Source organism: Stenella coeruleoalba, assembly GCF_951394435.1.
Source record: "Stenella coeruleoalba genome assembly, chromosome: 4".
Lineage (NCBI taxonomy): Eukaryota > Metazoa > Chordata > Mammalia > Artiodactyla > Delphinidae > Stenella > Stenella coeruleoalba.
The window spans coordinates 133,664,592-133,681,372 of NC_137149.1; the positions used below are offsets into that span (position 1 = coordinate 133,664,592).

General features: G+C 43.2%; 2 protein-coding genes across 10 annotated transcripts in view; one reads left to right on the forward strand and one right to left on the reverse strand.

Moving 5' to 3' along the window:
- Positions 1 to 16,781, forward strand: part of LOC307185279 (uncharacterized protein) — a 33,856-nt gene that overhangs the window by 8,810 nt on the left and 8,265 nt on the right. The window contains exons 2-6 of one of the 3 annotated variants that reach the window (XM_079919287.1): positions 6,701 to 6,833; positions 7,587 to 7,708; positions 9,341 to 9,442; positions 11,099 to 11,197; positions 13,511 to 13,637. In XM_079919287.1, the coding sequence (XP_079775413.1) occupies positions 11,099 to 11,197; positions 13,511 to 13,637 (226 nt within the window). In that variant the 5' untranslated portion in view covers positions 6,701 to 6,833; positions 7,587 to 7,708; positions 9,341 to 9,442. Of the gene's footprint in view, positions 1 to 6,388; positions 6,834 to 7,586; positions 7,709 to 8,572; positions 9,443 to 11,098; positions 11,198 to 13,510; positions 13,638 to 16,781 lie in introns of those variants that run through there. The other 2 variants (XM_079919288.1, XM_079919289.1) reach the window with 2 other exon arrangements.
- RAP1GDS1 (Rap1 GTPase-GDP dissociation stimulator 1) overlaps positions 11,857 to 16,781 on the reverse strand; it is a 155,926-nt gene continuing 151,001 nt past the window's right edge. For 6 of the 7 annotated variants that reach the window (XM_079919282.1, XM_079919285.1, XM_079919284.1 and 3 more), the window contains one exon: positions 11,857 to 15,054. In XM_079919282.1, the coding sequence (XP_079775408.1) occupies positions 14,927 to 15,054 (128 nt within the window). In that variant the 3' untranslated portion in view covers positions 11,857 to 14,926. The remainder of the gene's footprint in view (positions 15,055 to 16,781) is intronic. The other variant, XR_013827936.1, reaches the window with a different exon arrangement.

A 16,781-nucleotide genomic window follows, 5' to 3' on the forward strand; every position in this document is an offset into this window, starting at 1 on the left:
CGGCTCTCAAGGTTCTGTCAGGCCATTTTAGGAAAGATCATCTCAGGACTCTGGCTTCATGTTCTAATTTAATTTCTACTGATGCTAATTGGTAATGAGGACTCTTAGCACACTTTTTTTTTTTTAAACAAGAAAAAAAGCATACAAATTTAATTTTTTTGCATGTACATGGGAGTCTTCAACAGGAAAATGAAGACCAGAAGTCATTAGGACCAAAAGCTTAAATTCCTCGTTACACAGCGAACAATAAATTGTGGGGATGTGACAAGACAGAGGGGCTGGTGCTATGAGCAGTATATTGTGGGACAGTCACTAGCAGCTAAATGCAGGAAACGAATGGAAGGTCATTTTAGTAGGTGTGTTTGTACAGGTGCATTTCGGCATTGCCTCCCAGTCTCTGGTGATATGAATGTTCTTCCTGGTACAGGGAGGGTACCTTTCTCAGGGGAAATTTCATGTCCTGCTTTTAGGTAGAAAGGGGGAGTCCCAGAGCCCTCCCTGTGTCTGCTGTTTCTCAAGCTTAGTGCACATTTTTTGAGCCTCACGTATATCAAACATTCTACTAAGTTCTAGAGCGAGAGAGGGAAGAGCGGGAGGTACTAAAACCAGAACGAAGAGTAAGGCAGGGCTTACTCCTTTCACTGCAGTGCAAAGGCTGGAGGAGATTTGATTCCTTTATTGACTCTGTCAGGGAAAGACCTGGAGTCAAGCTGGACATGGGAACAAATGCCTTAATGACTCGGTCTCTGGGGAGAACCTAGGAGGCTGGTCAGTCACTAAGCCTGAAGAATATCGTACAATCTGTACTCAGTGAAAAAGCTCCTCAGGTTGCTTTAGCAAAGGAAACCCATGCGTGGCAAAGTAAGAAAGTCACAGACAGTGTGTGTGCTGGTTGGACTCAGAGCTTAGCCACTGGTTATAGTGTGGGTGTGACCTTAGACACGTGACTTTCTCTCTCCTATCCTCAGAGCCTCCCTCATGAGATGGAGATAGTCATGCCTATACCACAGGGATGTTTGCAAAGATGAAAAGTGTCGAACTGCCCTTCTTCCCCAAATCCCATTCATGCTTCAGATCTCACCTAAATCAGCTTTCTCAGGGAGCTCTGTTAGCCCCCTCCTCTCCACACCAAGATGTGCTCCTGCAGCATCCTCTCTGGAAGAACTTACCTGATTGGCATCTCTTTTCCGTGGAATCAGGAACCTCTATGTCTCTAGCACCCAGACCAGGCTACTGCTTTGAGCAAGCCAAAGGGGATGAGCATACCTTTGTTTCTGTGTAGAGAGTATGTGCTCACCTAACGGATGGACTTTTATTCTGAAAAAGAAAACTATTTCTATTTTCCTGTAATATGGCTTTTTCAAAGAGGAACTGACCCTGGCATCTGTCAGCCAACCCTGGATGGGCTCAGGCCCGTGCACTGAGTACAGCAAGTGCCTAATCCTCCCAGGGCACCTCCATCTCCCCCGCCCACCAATCCTGTTTAAGCATCAAACAGGAAAGGCAAAGGTGGGTAAGGATTAAGCCTTGGAAGACATTATTTTGCTAATGAATTCTGAGTTTTTTCCAGGCTTGCAGGATTTCTGAACTCAACATTTTTTGAAAGAGCTATGTTGCCAGGAGGTGGGATCACAGTTAAGCTGAGAAAAACTCATGCAGGACTGCCAGACTGAATTGAGACCCTCATGAATCTCATGCTTTTAGGTTCAACCAGTAGTAACAGTGTATGTGCTGGAGGACTTCCCTGGTGGCACAGGGGTTAAGAATCCTCCTGCCAGTGAACGGGACACAGGTTCGGTCCCTGGTCCAGGAAGATCCCACATGCCATGGAGCAACTAAGCCCGTGAGCCACAACTACTGAGCCTGCGCTCTAGAGCCTGTGAGCCACAACTACTGAGCCCATAAGCCACAACTACTGAAGCCCGCATGCCTAGAACCCATGCAACGCAACAAGAGAAGCCACTGCAATGAGAAGCCCGCGCACCACAACGAAGAGTAGCCCCCACTCGCCGCAACTAGAGAAAGCCCGCACACAGCAACGAAGACCCAGTGCAGCCGAAAATAAATTTTTTTAAAAAAAGGTGTATGTGCTGGAGTAGGTGGCTACCCTTCATGTCCTGCAGGGCAAAGGGAGACCAAGCTTTCCAAGACAAGCGGAAGTCATGAGTCAGCCATGACTGTAAGGCTGTCACTTGGACACATGGAAAGCTTACAAGGAAGGCTCTGTGCCCCTCAGGAATGCAGCAACTCCCTTCGCCTTCTCTAGATGCTCAGGGCCCCAGACTATCAGCAAGAGGCTCCTGACGCCCGGGCCTTCCATCAGGGTGATGGAGGACAGGCTGCTGTGGTGGATGGTTGTTTCCGGGCTGTGCCCAGTAAGACTAAGCAAGCGTGAGGGTATCCAGGTGACTTCTCCAGAGGATGTGTCAGGCAGCATAGATTCCAGGTAGTTCAGGGTACCATTCTGGGAGATGTCTACCATAGACCACATCTGGAGTTGAACAGCTCAGGAAGTTGGCTTGCTCTAAGTGCAGCAGTTTACTTGGCAAGTGATAATGGGTCCCTGGGTCAGAAGTGAGGGGCCTCAAAAAGGATGGAAGTAGAATAGTAATCCTGGGTTACTGATGCAGTAAACGGCCACCTGCTTGCCCAAATAGGATGATGACCCTTTTGTTGGCTAGGTCAGCTTCTCTCTGAGGACTTTAAGGAAAGTTTGCTTGCCCTTCATTCTAATAGAACAATGCTTTTCCATTCTGGCTGCAGATTGGAAATCACCTTTGGAGCTTTAAGAAATTCAGATGTCCAGGCTCCAGCTCCAAAGATTTGATTCTGTAAGTTTTGGGTAAATCACCCCTTTTTCTTTTCTTAGAGGGGTCTGTTGGTGTCTCTTGGGGGCTCCGATGTGACACAATGCCATGTGAATTAGGAAGCGCTGAAGGGAGGGCTGTGGGCTGAGGGGCTCCGTCTGTGTGTGGGGCAGCACCTGCAGTGAAGGCTCAGCTGGAATGAGGAAGTGCCCCCTGGACGTCTCCTCAAGGTCCCTAAGCACCTCAGCCCAGCTCACGTTCCTTTACAGGAGGCTGCTCCTCCTTTGTTCCTGCTCTCAGTTCACGGCGCCACTGCCCTGTCTCCCAGCGCAGACATTTGGGAATCATCTTTTTTTTTTTTTTTTTTTTTTTGCGGTACAAGGGCCTCTCACTGTTGTGGCCTCTCCTATTGCGGAGCACAGGCCGCGGACGCGCAGGCTCAGCGGCCATGGCTCATCTTCCCGGACGGGGGCACGAACCCATGTCCCCTGCGTCGGCAGGCGGACTCCCAACCACTGCGCCACCAGGGAGGCCCTGGGAATCATCTTTGGTTCCAATCTCCACCCCACACACATATCTTAGACCTTCGCCGTCTCTCTAGTCCTAGTTCAAGTACCAAGAACTGTGAAGGCTCAGAGGCTTTACCTTCTCGCAGGCTAACTGCTTAGCTTGCCTCAGTTTCACCAGTGCTCGCAGGAGGCGTGAGACTTCTGGGTCAGAGACAAAGGACGGCCTTGCAGATGGTGTGAGCTTCATGTTTGTGATAGTTCCTGAGCCCCTAGTCCCTCAGAGGACAGTGACCCAGGTGGCTACTGCACACACACTGTCTCTGCTGCAAGGTGCACTGAGCTCAGGGATCCCCCAACTTTTTTTTTTTTTTTTGCTGCGCCTCCTGGCTTGCGGGATCTTAGTTCCCTGACCAGGGATCAAACCCAGGCCTCAGCAGTGAAAGCCTGGAGTCCTAACCACTGGACCGCCAGGGAATTCCCAGGTATCCCCCAACTTTCTAAGGAGTCTGCAAACAATCCCGACCAAACTTTGCCCCGAGGGAGGTGTTTTTAATTATCTCACACAGTACAAAAGTATGCCCCTGCCCTCAGAAGGAGACCCTATCTCTATCTTACAAGGCTGTTACATAAACATCCTCGAAGAGATAGTTTGAGATGAAAGCTCTTCACAGAAGTATAGAAACATGAGACACCCATGGAGAATTGTCTCCCGACACTAGGAACTCATCACAATTACCTATGAATCTCTGCTATTAGTCTCTCTTCCACTAGCAATAGTTCTGGTTCTAGATCAAAACATAAAGCAAATATGCCGATCGTCTGTTTAAACTTTGGTTTTCCACTACATAATAACAAGTTAAAATGTCTAAGGCCCCATCCCATCTGGTCTGCTCTGCTCTATTTCTCCTTCCCTATCTCTTACTTCTACTCTGCTTTCACAGGTAGCTTCTGCTCCAGGATGCTCGGAGCTGAGTCGTCTCTCTACAGAACCCCTATGACTCTGTTTATACGTCAGTTAATATCCTTACTTGTTTGCTTTACTATGGTAGTCAGATAAATATGTTTCTCATCTTCTCCCCCAATGGAACCTATCTATCTCCTTGTTCTATCCATAGTCCAACATGGTGCCTGATGTACCCAGTATGTGCTCAGTAGATCTTTGTGTAGTGAGGAAGGCTGCTAGGTCAGCAAGTCAGGCTGTTTGGGGTTTTTCTGAACTTTGAGGGTTAAAGCTGGCAGCCCCAGTTGTTTCAGTCCTCTGGGCTTTGTTTTCCTGAGTTCTGTGGCCATAACCTGTAAGCATAAAAAGTTGTTCCAGGGAGGTCTTGATGCTTTAGTGACTAGCCATGTGAATCAAGATTTCATTCCAATCCAAACAACAGAATACCTTGCTCTAGGGGTTTAAACAGGTAGGTGTGTGTCCCCTGCATTATCTGAGGTTCCTCAGTACAGGGCTGATCCTTCGGTTCATTGTGGGATCCAGGTTCTTTCCACCTTTCTGCTCCACTGCGCTTAATGTGGAGGCTTTCATTCTCATGCTCATACTTCCTGGCTGCAAGAGGGCTCCTGCACTTCTGGGGCCCATAGCAACATCTGAGGTAGGGAAAAGGAAGAAAATGAAAAGGTGAAGGGCCAAAGGCCTTCCAGCAGGTCTCTGCCTTTTTGTTTACTAACGGATGCCCTTCCCATGAACTTCTATAGAGTGGTAACACCGACTTCGAAAGCCAGGGAATTGGAGTATTTTAAGCTTGGTACATTGTCCTCCTGAACAAAATTGGGTTCTGTAAATAGGGCAGAAGGGGTAGCTGGATATTGGGTAAATAACTTGCAATATCTGCCCCAAAGATAGATGTCCCTTTTCTTTTTGTCTTTGTATTGTTTTTTGTCTTTGCATTGTTCTTTTTAAAAAATTTTATTTCATTGAAGTACAGATTGCTTTACAATGTTGTGTTAGTTTCAGGTGTACAGCAGAATGATTCAGTTATACATATACGTAATACTTTCCATCTGCTAATCTGTAGTTTCTTTATTGGTCCTACCAACGTGAGCTTTTGCCCAGGCCCACTGTTCCTGTGTCCGATGACTTTGTGGACATTCATGTCCTGAGTCCTGAATGATTTTTCCTTCCTCTTTCCCTTTCATGCTCTGCCTTGTCTTCTCAGAAACTGAAGGCATTTTTGTTTGTTTGTTTGGGTCTCTTATTGATATTATATTCCTCTTCAACCATGGCAGGGAGGTGGGGAGTTCCGGCATTTTTTGGTCCTGGGTTAGTCACCTCTAGAGAAAACAAGGTTTGGCAACCATTCCTGTGCTGTAGCCGCACTTTAGCTCCTGGTCTGTGCATTCCCTGGCGGTCTGAGGCGCGGAGACTTACCTGGGCCTCCGCACGCTGGGGGATATGAGGAACATGCTCTCCTTTGGTGCGTTATGTCAGTGAAACATTTAGGAGCAGGCTGTTTCTCTTCAGGGGTGTTTCGGCTGAGTGGATTGAAAGTTTTAATTGTCTGAGCCTCTTTAAATGAGGAGACTCATAGCTGAAGGGTTGGCTACAAAGAGGAAATTGTGGTTGATCAGGTTATCCCGGGAGTTTGGCAGGTGTTAGAATTCTCTGCTTCTCAAAGAGCAGAGTGTAATCGCTTGGGTTAGCAGGGTCGCGTATTCCATAAGAGCTCCTGAATCATGGGATAAAGGGGGTGGGGAGGATATTTTTGGCTTCAGGAGAAGGGCTGCATTCCTGATCCAGCCAAGAAAGGATGTCCTAAATTCCTACAGTCCCCTCAGGGTGCTGCCAGCCCCAGCCCACTTCCATCAGCAGGATGGCTTGGGTACGGGCGTGGGTACGGCTTACAGCTGTTTGGGTTTCCAAGATTCCTGACACTTGACAGTGAGACTGCAGCTGTCACTGGCCTTCAGAATGTCGAGTCTTTTCTCTGAGGGGATAAAAACAATCCAAGTTTGCACAGGTCATAAACATGCCCTGGGGTCAAGTATTTGGACCTCTGTTTGACAAGCCCCTTCCCATGGCGCTGCTTCTCTTCCCCTAAAAATCCCCACCCCTTCTGCTCTGGAAGCAGACAGACCACACGTGAGGTCTCCACAGGGTCAAGCCACGCAGGCTTCCGGGGGCTCTGGAGTTGAGGGCAACAGGGCGGGGTGGGCCAGGTGGGGCCTCTAACAGGCTGGAGACGCACGCCCTGCCCAAAGGCACAGGGCCACAGCCACACACCGCGCTCCTGGGATGCAGAATGCCTGGTTGCCAGCTCTCCCCCTTTTAAAAGAAAAGTCAAATAACTAGATTTTTATGCAAAATCATCCAAAATTTCAGTGTTTACAGCTGTTTGTTTTCTTCTTTCTTTTTCAAAATACCATGTGGAACAAACACAGATGTATGAAGGCCCCCAGTCTGCCGTGGTCTCTAGAGGAAGAACTGGGTTAGCCAGGTCACAGATGCCTCAGGAGTGTTAAATGAGGACTCTTGTGGAAGAAGAGGCCCTGCACCCCTCTCTCCTCTCTCCATGTGAGTGGCGCCTGGAGTGTGTTCATCACTTGGAACCAATCAGAATGGCGGTTCACAGGCTTGGAAACAGGTGCAGAAGTGTTGGGAGAGGTGGATGACAGTGCTAAGAGGCAATTAGACTCCAATTAGCTAAACACCAGCTCCAGTGGGTACTTGGAGGTGTGCCCTGTGCCACCTCTTTTTAGAGGCCCTCTCTGATACATCTGGTAAGCGGCGCTGGTGAAGGGTGCGTGGGTGTAGCTGATCTAAGGCCCGGATGCCAGGAGGGAGGTGCGGCCACCCCACCCTTGTGACGCCACTACCCCTTGTGGTGGGTCCCCTTAGGAGACTAGCAAGCACTTTGCAGGAGCAGAGCGTCCAGGAGGTGACACGTACAAGTGGATCAGGAGGAGGCCGAATTGAGAAATTGATAAGGGCTCTTGAAGAAGAAAGGAATGGAGTTTTAAATTTAGGATTAGGGGCAGAAAGCAGAGGGGACTTACAGGTCAGATGTTTTGAGTTGAGCATCTGCAAATGCTCACGACTTAGCATGTGAGGTTTGTTTTTCAAAACCTGGAATATGTCTCTAATGTCCAGATGTGGGAAAACGGCTAAGTAAATTACGGTGCTTCCATATAACTGGAGAATATGCAGCCATTAAGAATGAGGTTATGAGACAGTTCTTAGTAATGTGGAAAAATGCTTATTGTGTACATGGAAAAAAAAGGAGGTAGCTGCACGTGGCATAACACTTCAACTATGTAAAATATGCAGGCACACAGGGCAACGGGTGCGGAGAGCACGCCAGAACACCCTTCCGAAACTGCCTCAGATGAAGCCTGCCTTTTACAGAGTAAGGGCCCACCAAATCAGGTTACAAACGCCCAGAGGTACAGGTAATCTCTGCTTTCCATCTCTTGCTTTTCTTTGGTCAGTGCAGGGGAAGGCCCTGCGTCTCACAGTGCCCCTGATAAGGGGAACAAGAGGGCAAGGGGTAGGAGAGGGGGAAGCAGAGGATGTAACAGATTGTGTAGATTGTGCTATTCTGAAGCTCAATGGTCACTTTGCTGTGTCACTTCCCCTAACTTCTACTGGGCACCAGGGGATGAGGGGTGTGGGTGAAAAGAGTGGAATATGAGTCATTAATAACTCCTTCCATACTTACCTGCACAAAAAGGGAAGTCATTATAGGAGAGGCATGGTGGAGAGTGGGATACATTCTAGAACCATAAAAAAACGGAGGGTGAGGGGGAAGGAACTGTGTACGGATAGTCGGCACCAACTGAAGTTAGGGACTATTTTGGGTTCCTGCAGAGATGAGTCTAAAATCAAAGCCGCTCTGGTTAATATTTCCTCCCCGTGGTTCCCTCTGATTAGGGCAGCACTTTATCTTTTACTGTTGGGTTGCAATCTTAAGAGTATGATTCAACCTTTACCTCCTTCATAAGTTCTAGGTAATCGCAGGTATTCATCTGATGTGCTTATGTTAGACACGGGGAAGAACGGAGCGCTGAGAAGCAGAGCAGACACCCCTGAAGAGCGCTCAAGGTCAAAGGCAGCTGACCTTCTCTGGTCCTGGTGGTGGGGTGATGGTGACCGCACGAGAGCTCTGTGAGATGTCCTCAAAGGAGCAGGGGTTTTTCATCTGAGGGCACGGACACCCTAAGGGCAGGGGTGTAGCCAGCTTCCCAGCAGGCTTAGCTCTGTTCTTTGTATGACAGTTCATTAAAAATGAACCAAAGAAACCACAAAATCACCATTTGGCTAGAAAATCCCCAACTTGAAACTTGGCCTATTTTAAAGTAGATATGGTTATAAAATTCAAAGTGAGAATTCATATAGGAATTTATTTTTGACAGTAATCTGAGGGTATAGTTTTTGAGTTTCTTTCCTTCAGGATTCCTGGGAATCAATAAATGACAAAATAACTACTGCAATAGTAAGTGATATCTGTCAAGTATACTTGAAAATCAGATTTTTTAAAAAACTTAAGTACAGTTGATGTACAATATAATGTTTCAAGGGTACCACATAGTGATTTGACATTTAAATACATTATGAAATAATCACCATGTCTAGTAACAAGTTATTACAATATTATTGACTATATTCCCTATGCCGTGTATCACATCCCCGTGACTTTATAACTAGAAATCTGTACCTCTTAATCCCCTTCATCTATTTCATCCAGCTATACACCCCTCTCCCCTCTGGCAACCACCAGTTTGTTCTCTGTATCTGTGAGTCTGCTTCTGTTTTGTTTTTGTTGTTTTTAGATTCCAAGTATAAGTGAATCATATGGTGTTTGTCTTTCTGTCTTACTTCACTCGGCATAATATCCTCTACATCCAGCCACGGTGTTGCACATGCTGAGAGTTCACTCTTTTTTTATGACTGAGTAATATTTCATTGTAAATACAGTTAACCCTTAAACAACACAGGTTTCAACTGCACGGGTCCACTTATACGTGGATTTTTTTCAATAAAAACTACAGTACTACACAATCTGTGGTTGGTTGATTTCACAGATGCAGGACCATGGATACAGAGGGCCAACTGTGGTACTTGAGCATCCATGGAGTTTTGGTATCTGAGGCAGGTCCTGGAACCGATCCCCAGTGGATATCAAGGTACGACTGCATACGCCACTGTATATTCTTTACACATTCATCTATTGATGGACACTTAGGTTGCTTCCATATCTTGAACATAGGGGTGCATATGTCTTTTCAAACTAGTGTTTTTGTGTTCTTTGGGTAAATACACAGAAGGGGAGTTGCTGGATTGTATTGTAGTTCTATTTTAAATTTTTCAAGGAACACTAAATCCAACCCTAGATCTTCTAAAAATATGTATAAAGTTTATATACTGGAAATCTGGGTTAAAGCTTTAAAATTTTTTATCTTGAGATAACAGAAATCTAATAAAGATGTTTTGAATTATTTAATTTAAAAAAATCCCAAACTTGAGACTAAGAGGCTTCAAAGTATGACAGGATTAGGCTTTAAACTTGCTTGATGAAGATTAAAAAACCTAGCTAGTTAATTTTCTTAAAACCTAATCCTGAAACAGAAAATTCTCTATATATGTGACCAACACCAAAACACTATAAAGTTCCACACACCACTGAATGTGGTTTTACCTTCGTATGGTTAAGCAGATTAATGTAAGATTGCACACATGCCTACCAGCAAAACCACAGATCTCTGAGTCACGGATAAGTTCTAAGAATGTACTCTGAGGTTGGGGGTGAATATGAAAATGAAGTTTTTTTTTTTTTAGATTGTAGATGGTATTTGAATCAAGTCACTTCTCCCCTGAGCCCCTGTGTCCATGACTTAACCATCCTACTTGCTCCATTTTTACTCCTTAAAAGCTGCATTCATAATGCTGGGGATCAGAGAAACCATTAAAACCACTTGGGAGAAGACATCACCCTGATCCTCCAGTTTGCTTAGGAAGTCGGAGGCTCTACATTTCTCTTTGGACAAATGTGACATCAGGCAGTAGAAAAGCCAGGGACTGAGGAAACGAATGTCAGGAGAACCCAGGCATCAGTTCCTACCTGGCTTAAGTTTGGTCTAATTATAGTTGGTTCCAGTATATAAATGAATTGTTGCCATATTAAATGTCTATCCAGTGTTATAAATAGCAGACAGATGCATATTGTCCATTTCTGAAATGATGACAGATTACAATCTCTGTGGCCATGGCGAAAAAGCTCAATTTGGTAAAAGGGTTTGTTTGTTTTTCTGGGAAGAAACAAAGTAAGGATAAGGAACTTCAAAAAGTCAACTGAGAAGGAAAGAATAAATAAATTGAACTTAGGAGCATAAGTTCCATGCAAAGCTCACTTTTTCCTTCAAATACTGTAGCTTACAGTATTTGAAGGAAATACTTCAAATACTTCATGGCATACAAGGAACTAATAACTTACCCCTGGAAACCTCCAACAAGGGACTCTGCCTGTCTAGTCAAGAAGCATAATGATAAATGAGTGGGTTCTATTACAGAATTCAGAGCACAGTTACCATAAACCTTTATGCAAAACACATAGCATTTATACATAAGAAAAGATGAAAGACATATGAGAAGTATATATATTAAAAAGGTGTATTTTATATGTACTGATAAAAAGTTGGCAGCACTGAAAATGGGAAGGGGGGATTGTTTTGTTTCTATACTGAGGAAAAACTCAGTACTATAGCTTTTATCTATATTGACTTAGTAATAATACTAATAAAAGCTAATATCACTGAGCGAGTACTGTTATTCCCACTTTACAGATGAAGAGGTCTGAGACAGGAAGAGGAAGTACTACAGTGGGAGCTACACTGAAAGGCCTTCTCTGCCCACCTGGCCATCTTAGTTTCAGGGGGAAGGAGGTAAGAGGTTATACACTCTGTATGGAGGATAACTGGGTGCTCCTCAAACTATTAATAGACACTATTAATACATTATTAATACACTATTAATAGAGACAGAGTCTACTATCAAAAAAAATACTCTGAAGTCAGACAAACATCTAAATGTCAATTTCTCTATCAATCTCTCTAGAACTAATTCTCCTATTTGGCTTTTGTTCTTTGAATTCCTTTAGCCAGGAATCCTGTAGGGGGAAGGTGGGGAATATAGTTTAGGCCATAAGATGTCACAGTTCCCTCCAGCTTTACCGTCAACCCCCGAAAGTTTGAACTGTCACAAAAACCCTGGGAAGGAGGAATTATTAAACTCAATGAGAAAACAGGCCCAGAGAGTTTAAGTAATTGGCAATGGTTACATAGGTAGTAAGTAATAGAATCAGGATGTGACTACGGAACAGGCAGTATCCAGAGACCTTACTCTTTCCACTTATCACACTTTTCAAATAGTTTCCACAACATTTTAGTAAGACAGACCTTTAAAACATATCTGTGACGCCACATGACATATAATGATGTATCTTTGTATGTAAACTAAGAGATCACATCTGTGAAAAAAAAACCCTCAATTTTCCTGGTTACAGCCATGAAGATTCACCCCAGATATCATTAAGTGCTTTTTTTTTTTTTTTTTTGCGGTACGCGGGCCTCTCACGGTTGTGGCCTCTCCCGTTGCAGAGCACAGGCTCCGGACGCGCAGGCTCAACGGCCATGGCTCACGGGCCCAGCCGCTGCGCGGCATGTGGGATCCTCCCGGACCGGGGCACGAACCCGTGTCCTCTGCATTGGCAGGCGGACTCTCAACCACTGTGCCACCAGGGAAACCCCTCATTAAGTGCTTTTTAATAGACACTTGTATGATTCAAATGTATGGCTTCCTAGAGTTAAGAAGTGTCTTTTAAGCTTATTGATTATAGTAACAGCTGGATACAAAGGATAATGCTTACCTGAGTAATAGACATCTTCACCCCTTATGTTCAACAGAATTAGATAATAAGCCTTCTAATGATACCAAGGAGAATTTCTTTTTGAAATCTTCACATGCAGGGGTTTCTCAGAACACTTCACCCTAATGCTTATATCTGAGAGCATTCTGTTCCACCCAAGAGGAAATTGTATTAGAACTGAAAAATTTTGTTCCACATCTCCACTGTTATCAGATAGTATGCTCAAAGCATGTTTTATCAAGGAAGACACAGGATTATGGGCCAGTATTTAATCAATTTTGCTTTGAGCACAGTGAAGTTACACTCTGGGTGGGTGGTTAGCAAGATTCCAAGGAGCTAATGGGACTGGGAGGGAGGAAAGGAGGACATTCCAGTGCATTTCGCTCAGACATCTCCTTCCCTCTAAGTTTTGGCCTTTTTGCTTTTCATCTATGCTCTAGTCCTGGCACAAAGTGGTAATGAAAGTTTTGTTTTGTGGCTCCTCCCATCTTTCCCTTAGAATGCACTCTTAGTGAGTAGCAAACTAACGTAAAGGTGGTCTCTAAAACTAAGACCAAGTAGTAGGAGAGGGATGGTATTGTCTGTGGACTCCCACCCACTGCCCTGGCACAGCAGCGCATCACCGAGTTTGGTGGAGCCCTGTTATCATAAGGGCACAGCCTCTGGTCTGGTCACGCCGCAGAACAACTGGTGATTTGAATTGCATTTTGTTTTGCTGAAGATGAGAGCTCCTAGCATATCAGCAAATTGATTGCTGGCAGCTGTGGCCCAGACAGTATTTTTTTTTTTTTTTTTTCTCAAGTCCGTGCTTTTTGGACGCTTCTGTTCCAAAGTTTTCTATATAATGCTTTTCAATACAGACAGATCTTACTATCAAAAAAGGAAAATTCTCTGAAGTCAGACAAATACCTACATCTCAATTTCTCTATCAGTCTATCTAGAAATAGTTCAGGCACTCTGGAAGTTTCATGGAAGTAGGGATTCATTCAACAAATACTTACTGAGCACCAACAATGAGCAGGCACTGTTCTAGGAGCTGGAAATAGAAGTAAAATATACAAATAAACCAAATGATGTCATTACAGTTTATATACTGTTTATTTAGTTATTAATATGGACAGCCTATTATGCAACATTACAGATGTCTTTCAAAATCTAAAATAAAATATAGTCCACTATCCAGCCCAGGAGAAGACAATGAACCAGATCGTTCTTACAGTAAATGTAGCAAAAGCGCTCACAATAACCGTCCTTTGCTTGGACATCAGAGGGAACAGTCACTCAAAAAGTTCTTTACCTCCACTGGGGTTTTAACTTTCTCGAATTACAGCTATTTCAGAGTCAGAAGTCCAACTTCGATCACCCCATAGAGATGCGCAGCATCAATTCTGGAGAGCAAGGAGCCCACCTTACCTTTCAGCCAGTATTTGTCAAACACGGGCACTCGGAGAAGGCAGGTATGTCACAGGGATGTTCATGTGTTTCAAAGCTCTAAGACCCGTTTGGTGTGGTGGTAGCAGTGAAGAGTGTACTACATTCTGCCAAGGGGGCTTCTGACCTCTTCAGTCTTGGCACTTGGCACTGTCACTTTCCGATAGGCTTTAAAATCCACTGCAGTTCTCTGTGGAAAGTGGAGGTGGGAAACTCTAACAGCTACTGGGATGAGGCCATGTGCAGAATGAACTGGACTGGCTACTATGGCTTTTATGACCTTCCTTTCTTTAGTCTAGACAAACACTTCTTAATCTTTTTTCATATGCCCTGCTAGTTCTCATATAAAATTTAAAAGGGTTAAAAGACCAAGGAAACTTCTTGCTTTCAAGCTGAATGGTGAAAAACAGGAAAAAAGAAATCCATTTTCTAAAGAGCTGTACTCAACTTTCTCAGTTGAAAACAAATGCCAAGTGACTTTTAAAGAGATGTGGTGAACAATGTTGATTAACTGACAGAAGAAATTCTGAGGTGAAACTGTACATGTATCAGAATCTAAAATACAGGCAAAAAACAAGATGTACTAGTATACTATTCTTCAACCCCTTAGTTTCATGCTGAAAACTACAAATGTTTTCAGCATCAGGCTACTGATGACGGCCAGTTAAATATGACATAGAAAACCTCAGAAAGTCTTGCCAAGTTTGTGGCAGTTTCAAGAGTCTACAAAGGAAGAAGAAGAAACCAGAGGGTAAAGAGCGAGAGCATTGGACTTTATTTAACTCTAGGTACCATGGGTTTGACATTAGCAGGTAAGACTAATGAATAAGCAGCCATACAGGTTTTTTGGTCACTGTGCTTTCCAAGCACCAAGAAATGGAGCTATTTTTACTATTCAGTTCCATCTTTCATAAGCTAGTCAGATCCTGCTGCATTCTCATTTGTTTCTAATTAATTTACCAGTACATTATTATGTAGTCTACCAAGGACAAGGAGCAAGTCATTGTGTAGTACCAAGTTTACGTCATCATCATAGGACTACAACATGCACATTCTACTTAATGTAGCTCAAGCAACAGGAATACAAGGAAACAGTTATGGGGTGGAGACTTGTTTTTGACAAATTCATGTTCACACTAACTAACTAACTATGGGTTTAGAAATCTTAGTGGGAAGGTACCTACAGCAGTTCTTCAATTGGCATTGGAACATTACACGCATGCACAAGTGATTGATATGGAAGAGAATGAAGCAGAAGAGGCAGCTGGATGGAGGACAAAGGGGAAATGAGGGGTGTATCAGGGAGGGGTAGTTCTCAGCTTTCCACAGCAAGTCTCTGCTCTGTGAGAGAAGCCTGTTGAGCAACACTTTTGTTCTCATGACTGCGAAGTTTGGATACAACATCTAGAAAGGCCAAATCCTGTACTTCCTTGTGTAGAGATTCTGGAAGACAAAAACAAGGCACCAGGTATGCTTCTATTAGGTTGTTCTAATCTTTCTTACTATACACTCGACCTAAAACATATACCCAAAATGCTCATTTAAATGATACCGAGTTATAAAACTAGAAACAATTCTGGAAAAAGACACAGCAGTAGCCTAGAAATGTCTTTTTTAGGGATGTTAGAATAAAAAAATCAGAAACCCTTTATAAAAATAAATCATATGTCAAGTTATACAGTCAAAGGTTGATTGATTAAAATAATGAGTTATAATTAAAACACAGCTCATTGTATGATTTCAAGGTTCAGTTATACACTCCTAACTTAACCCTATCATCAGTTCAAATATGAAGTCCAATACTTACGGAAAAATCTTAGATCTGTTTCAAATTAATTTTGTGGCAAACAAAAAGGTTATTACCTCACATCCTTTCAACAAATTTCTGTGATAGGAAGTCTAAAAAGGAGCCTACTATATCTTCCTCTTTCTGGTTTTCTTGCTCTATTTAACTTCAGTTACAGTAAAATACAGGATTCCTCTTAAGTCCGGTAAGTTTAATGTAATTAGCATCCCTCAAACTGATGTGTTTATTTTGATAAAACTGAGGTATAAAACCAGAACCAGCTGGAGTAGCAATACTCATATCAGACAAAATAGACTTCAAAATAAAGACTGTTACAAGAGACAAAGAAGGACACTATGTAATTAATGATCAAGGGATCAATCCAAGAAGGAGATATAACAATTTTAAATATATATGCACCCAACACAGGAGCACCTTAAAGGCAAATACTAACAAACAGCCATAAAAGGAGAAACTGACAGTAACACAATAATAGTGGGGGACCTTAACACCCCACTTTCATCAATGGACAGAGCATCCAGACAGAAAAACCAATAAGGAAACACAGGCCTTAAATGACACATCAGACCAGATGGACTTAATTGATATTTATAGAGCATTCCATCCAAAAGCAGCAGAATACACAGTCTTCTCAAGTGCACATGGAACATTCTCCAGGACTGATCACATGTTGGGCCACAAAGCGAGCCTTGGTAAATTTAAGAAAATTGAAATCTTATCAAGCAAATTTTCTAACCAAAACGCTATGAGATTTGAAATTAACTACAAGGAAAAAACTAAAAAACACAACATGTGGAAGCTAAACAATATGCCACTAAACAACCAATGAATCACTGAAGAAATCAAAGAGGAAATCATAAAATACCTAGAGGCAAATGACAACGAAAACACAACAGTCCAAAACCTATGGGACACAGCAAAAGCAGTCCTAAGAAGGAAGTTTACAACAATACAATCTTACCTCAGGAAATAAGAAAAATCTCAAACAAACAACCTAACCTTACACTTAAAGCAACTAGAGAAAGAAGAAGTAACAAAACCCAAAGTTAGTAGAAGGAAAGAAATCATAAAGATCAGAGCAGAAATAACTGTAATAGAGCCAAAGAAAATGATAAAAAAGATCAAGGAAACTAAAAGCTGGTTCTTTGAAAAGATAAACAAAATTGATAAACCTTTAGCCAGACTCATCAAGAAAAAACAGGGGAGTGGGCTGAAATCAATAAAATTAGAAATGAAAAAGGAGAAGTTACAATGGACACCACAGAAAATCAAAGGATCATAAGAGACTACTACAAGCAACTATATGCCAATAAAATGGACAACACAAAAGAAATGGACAAATTCTTAGAAAGGTGCAATCTCC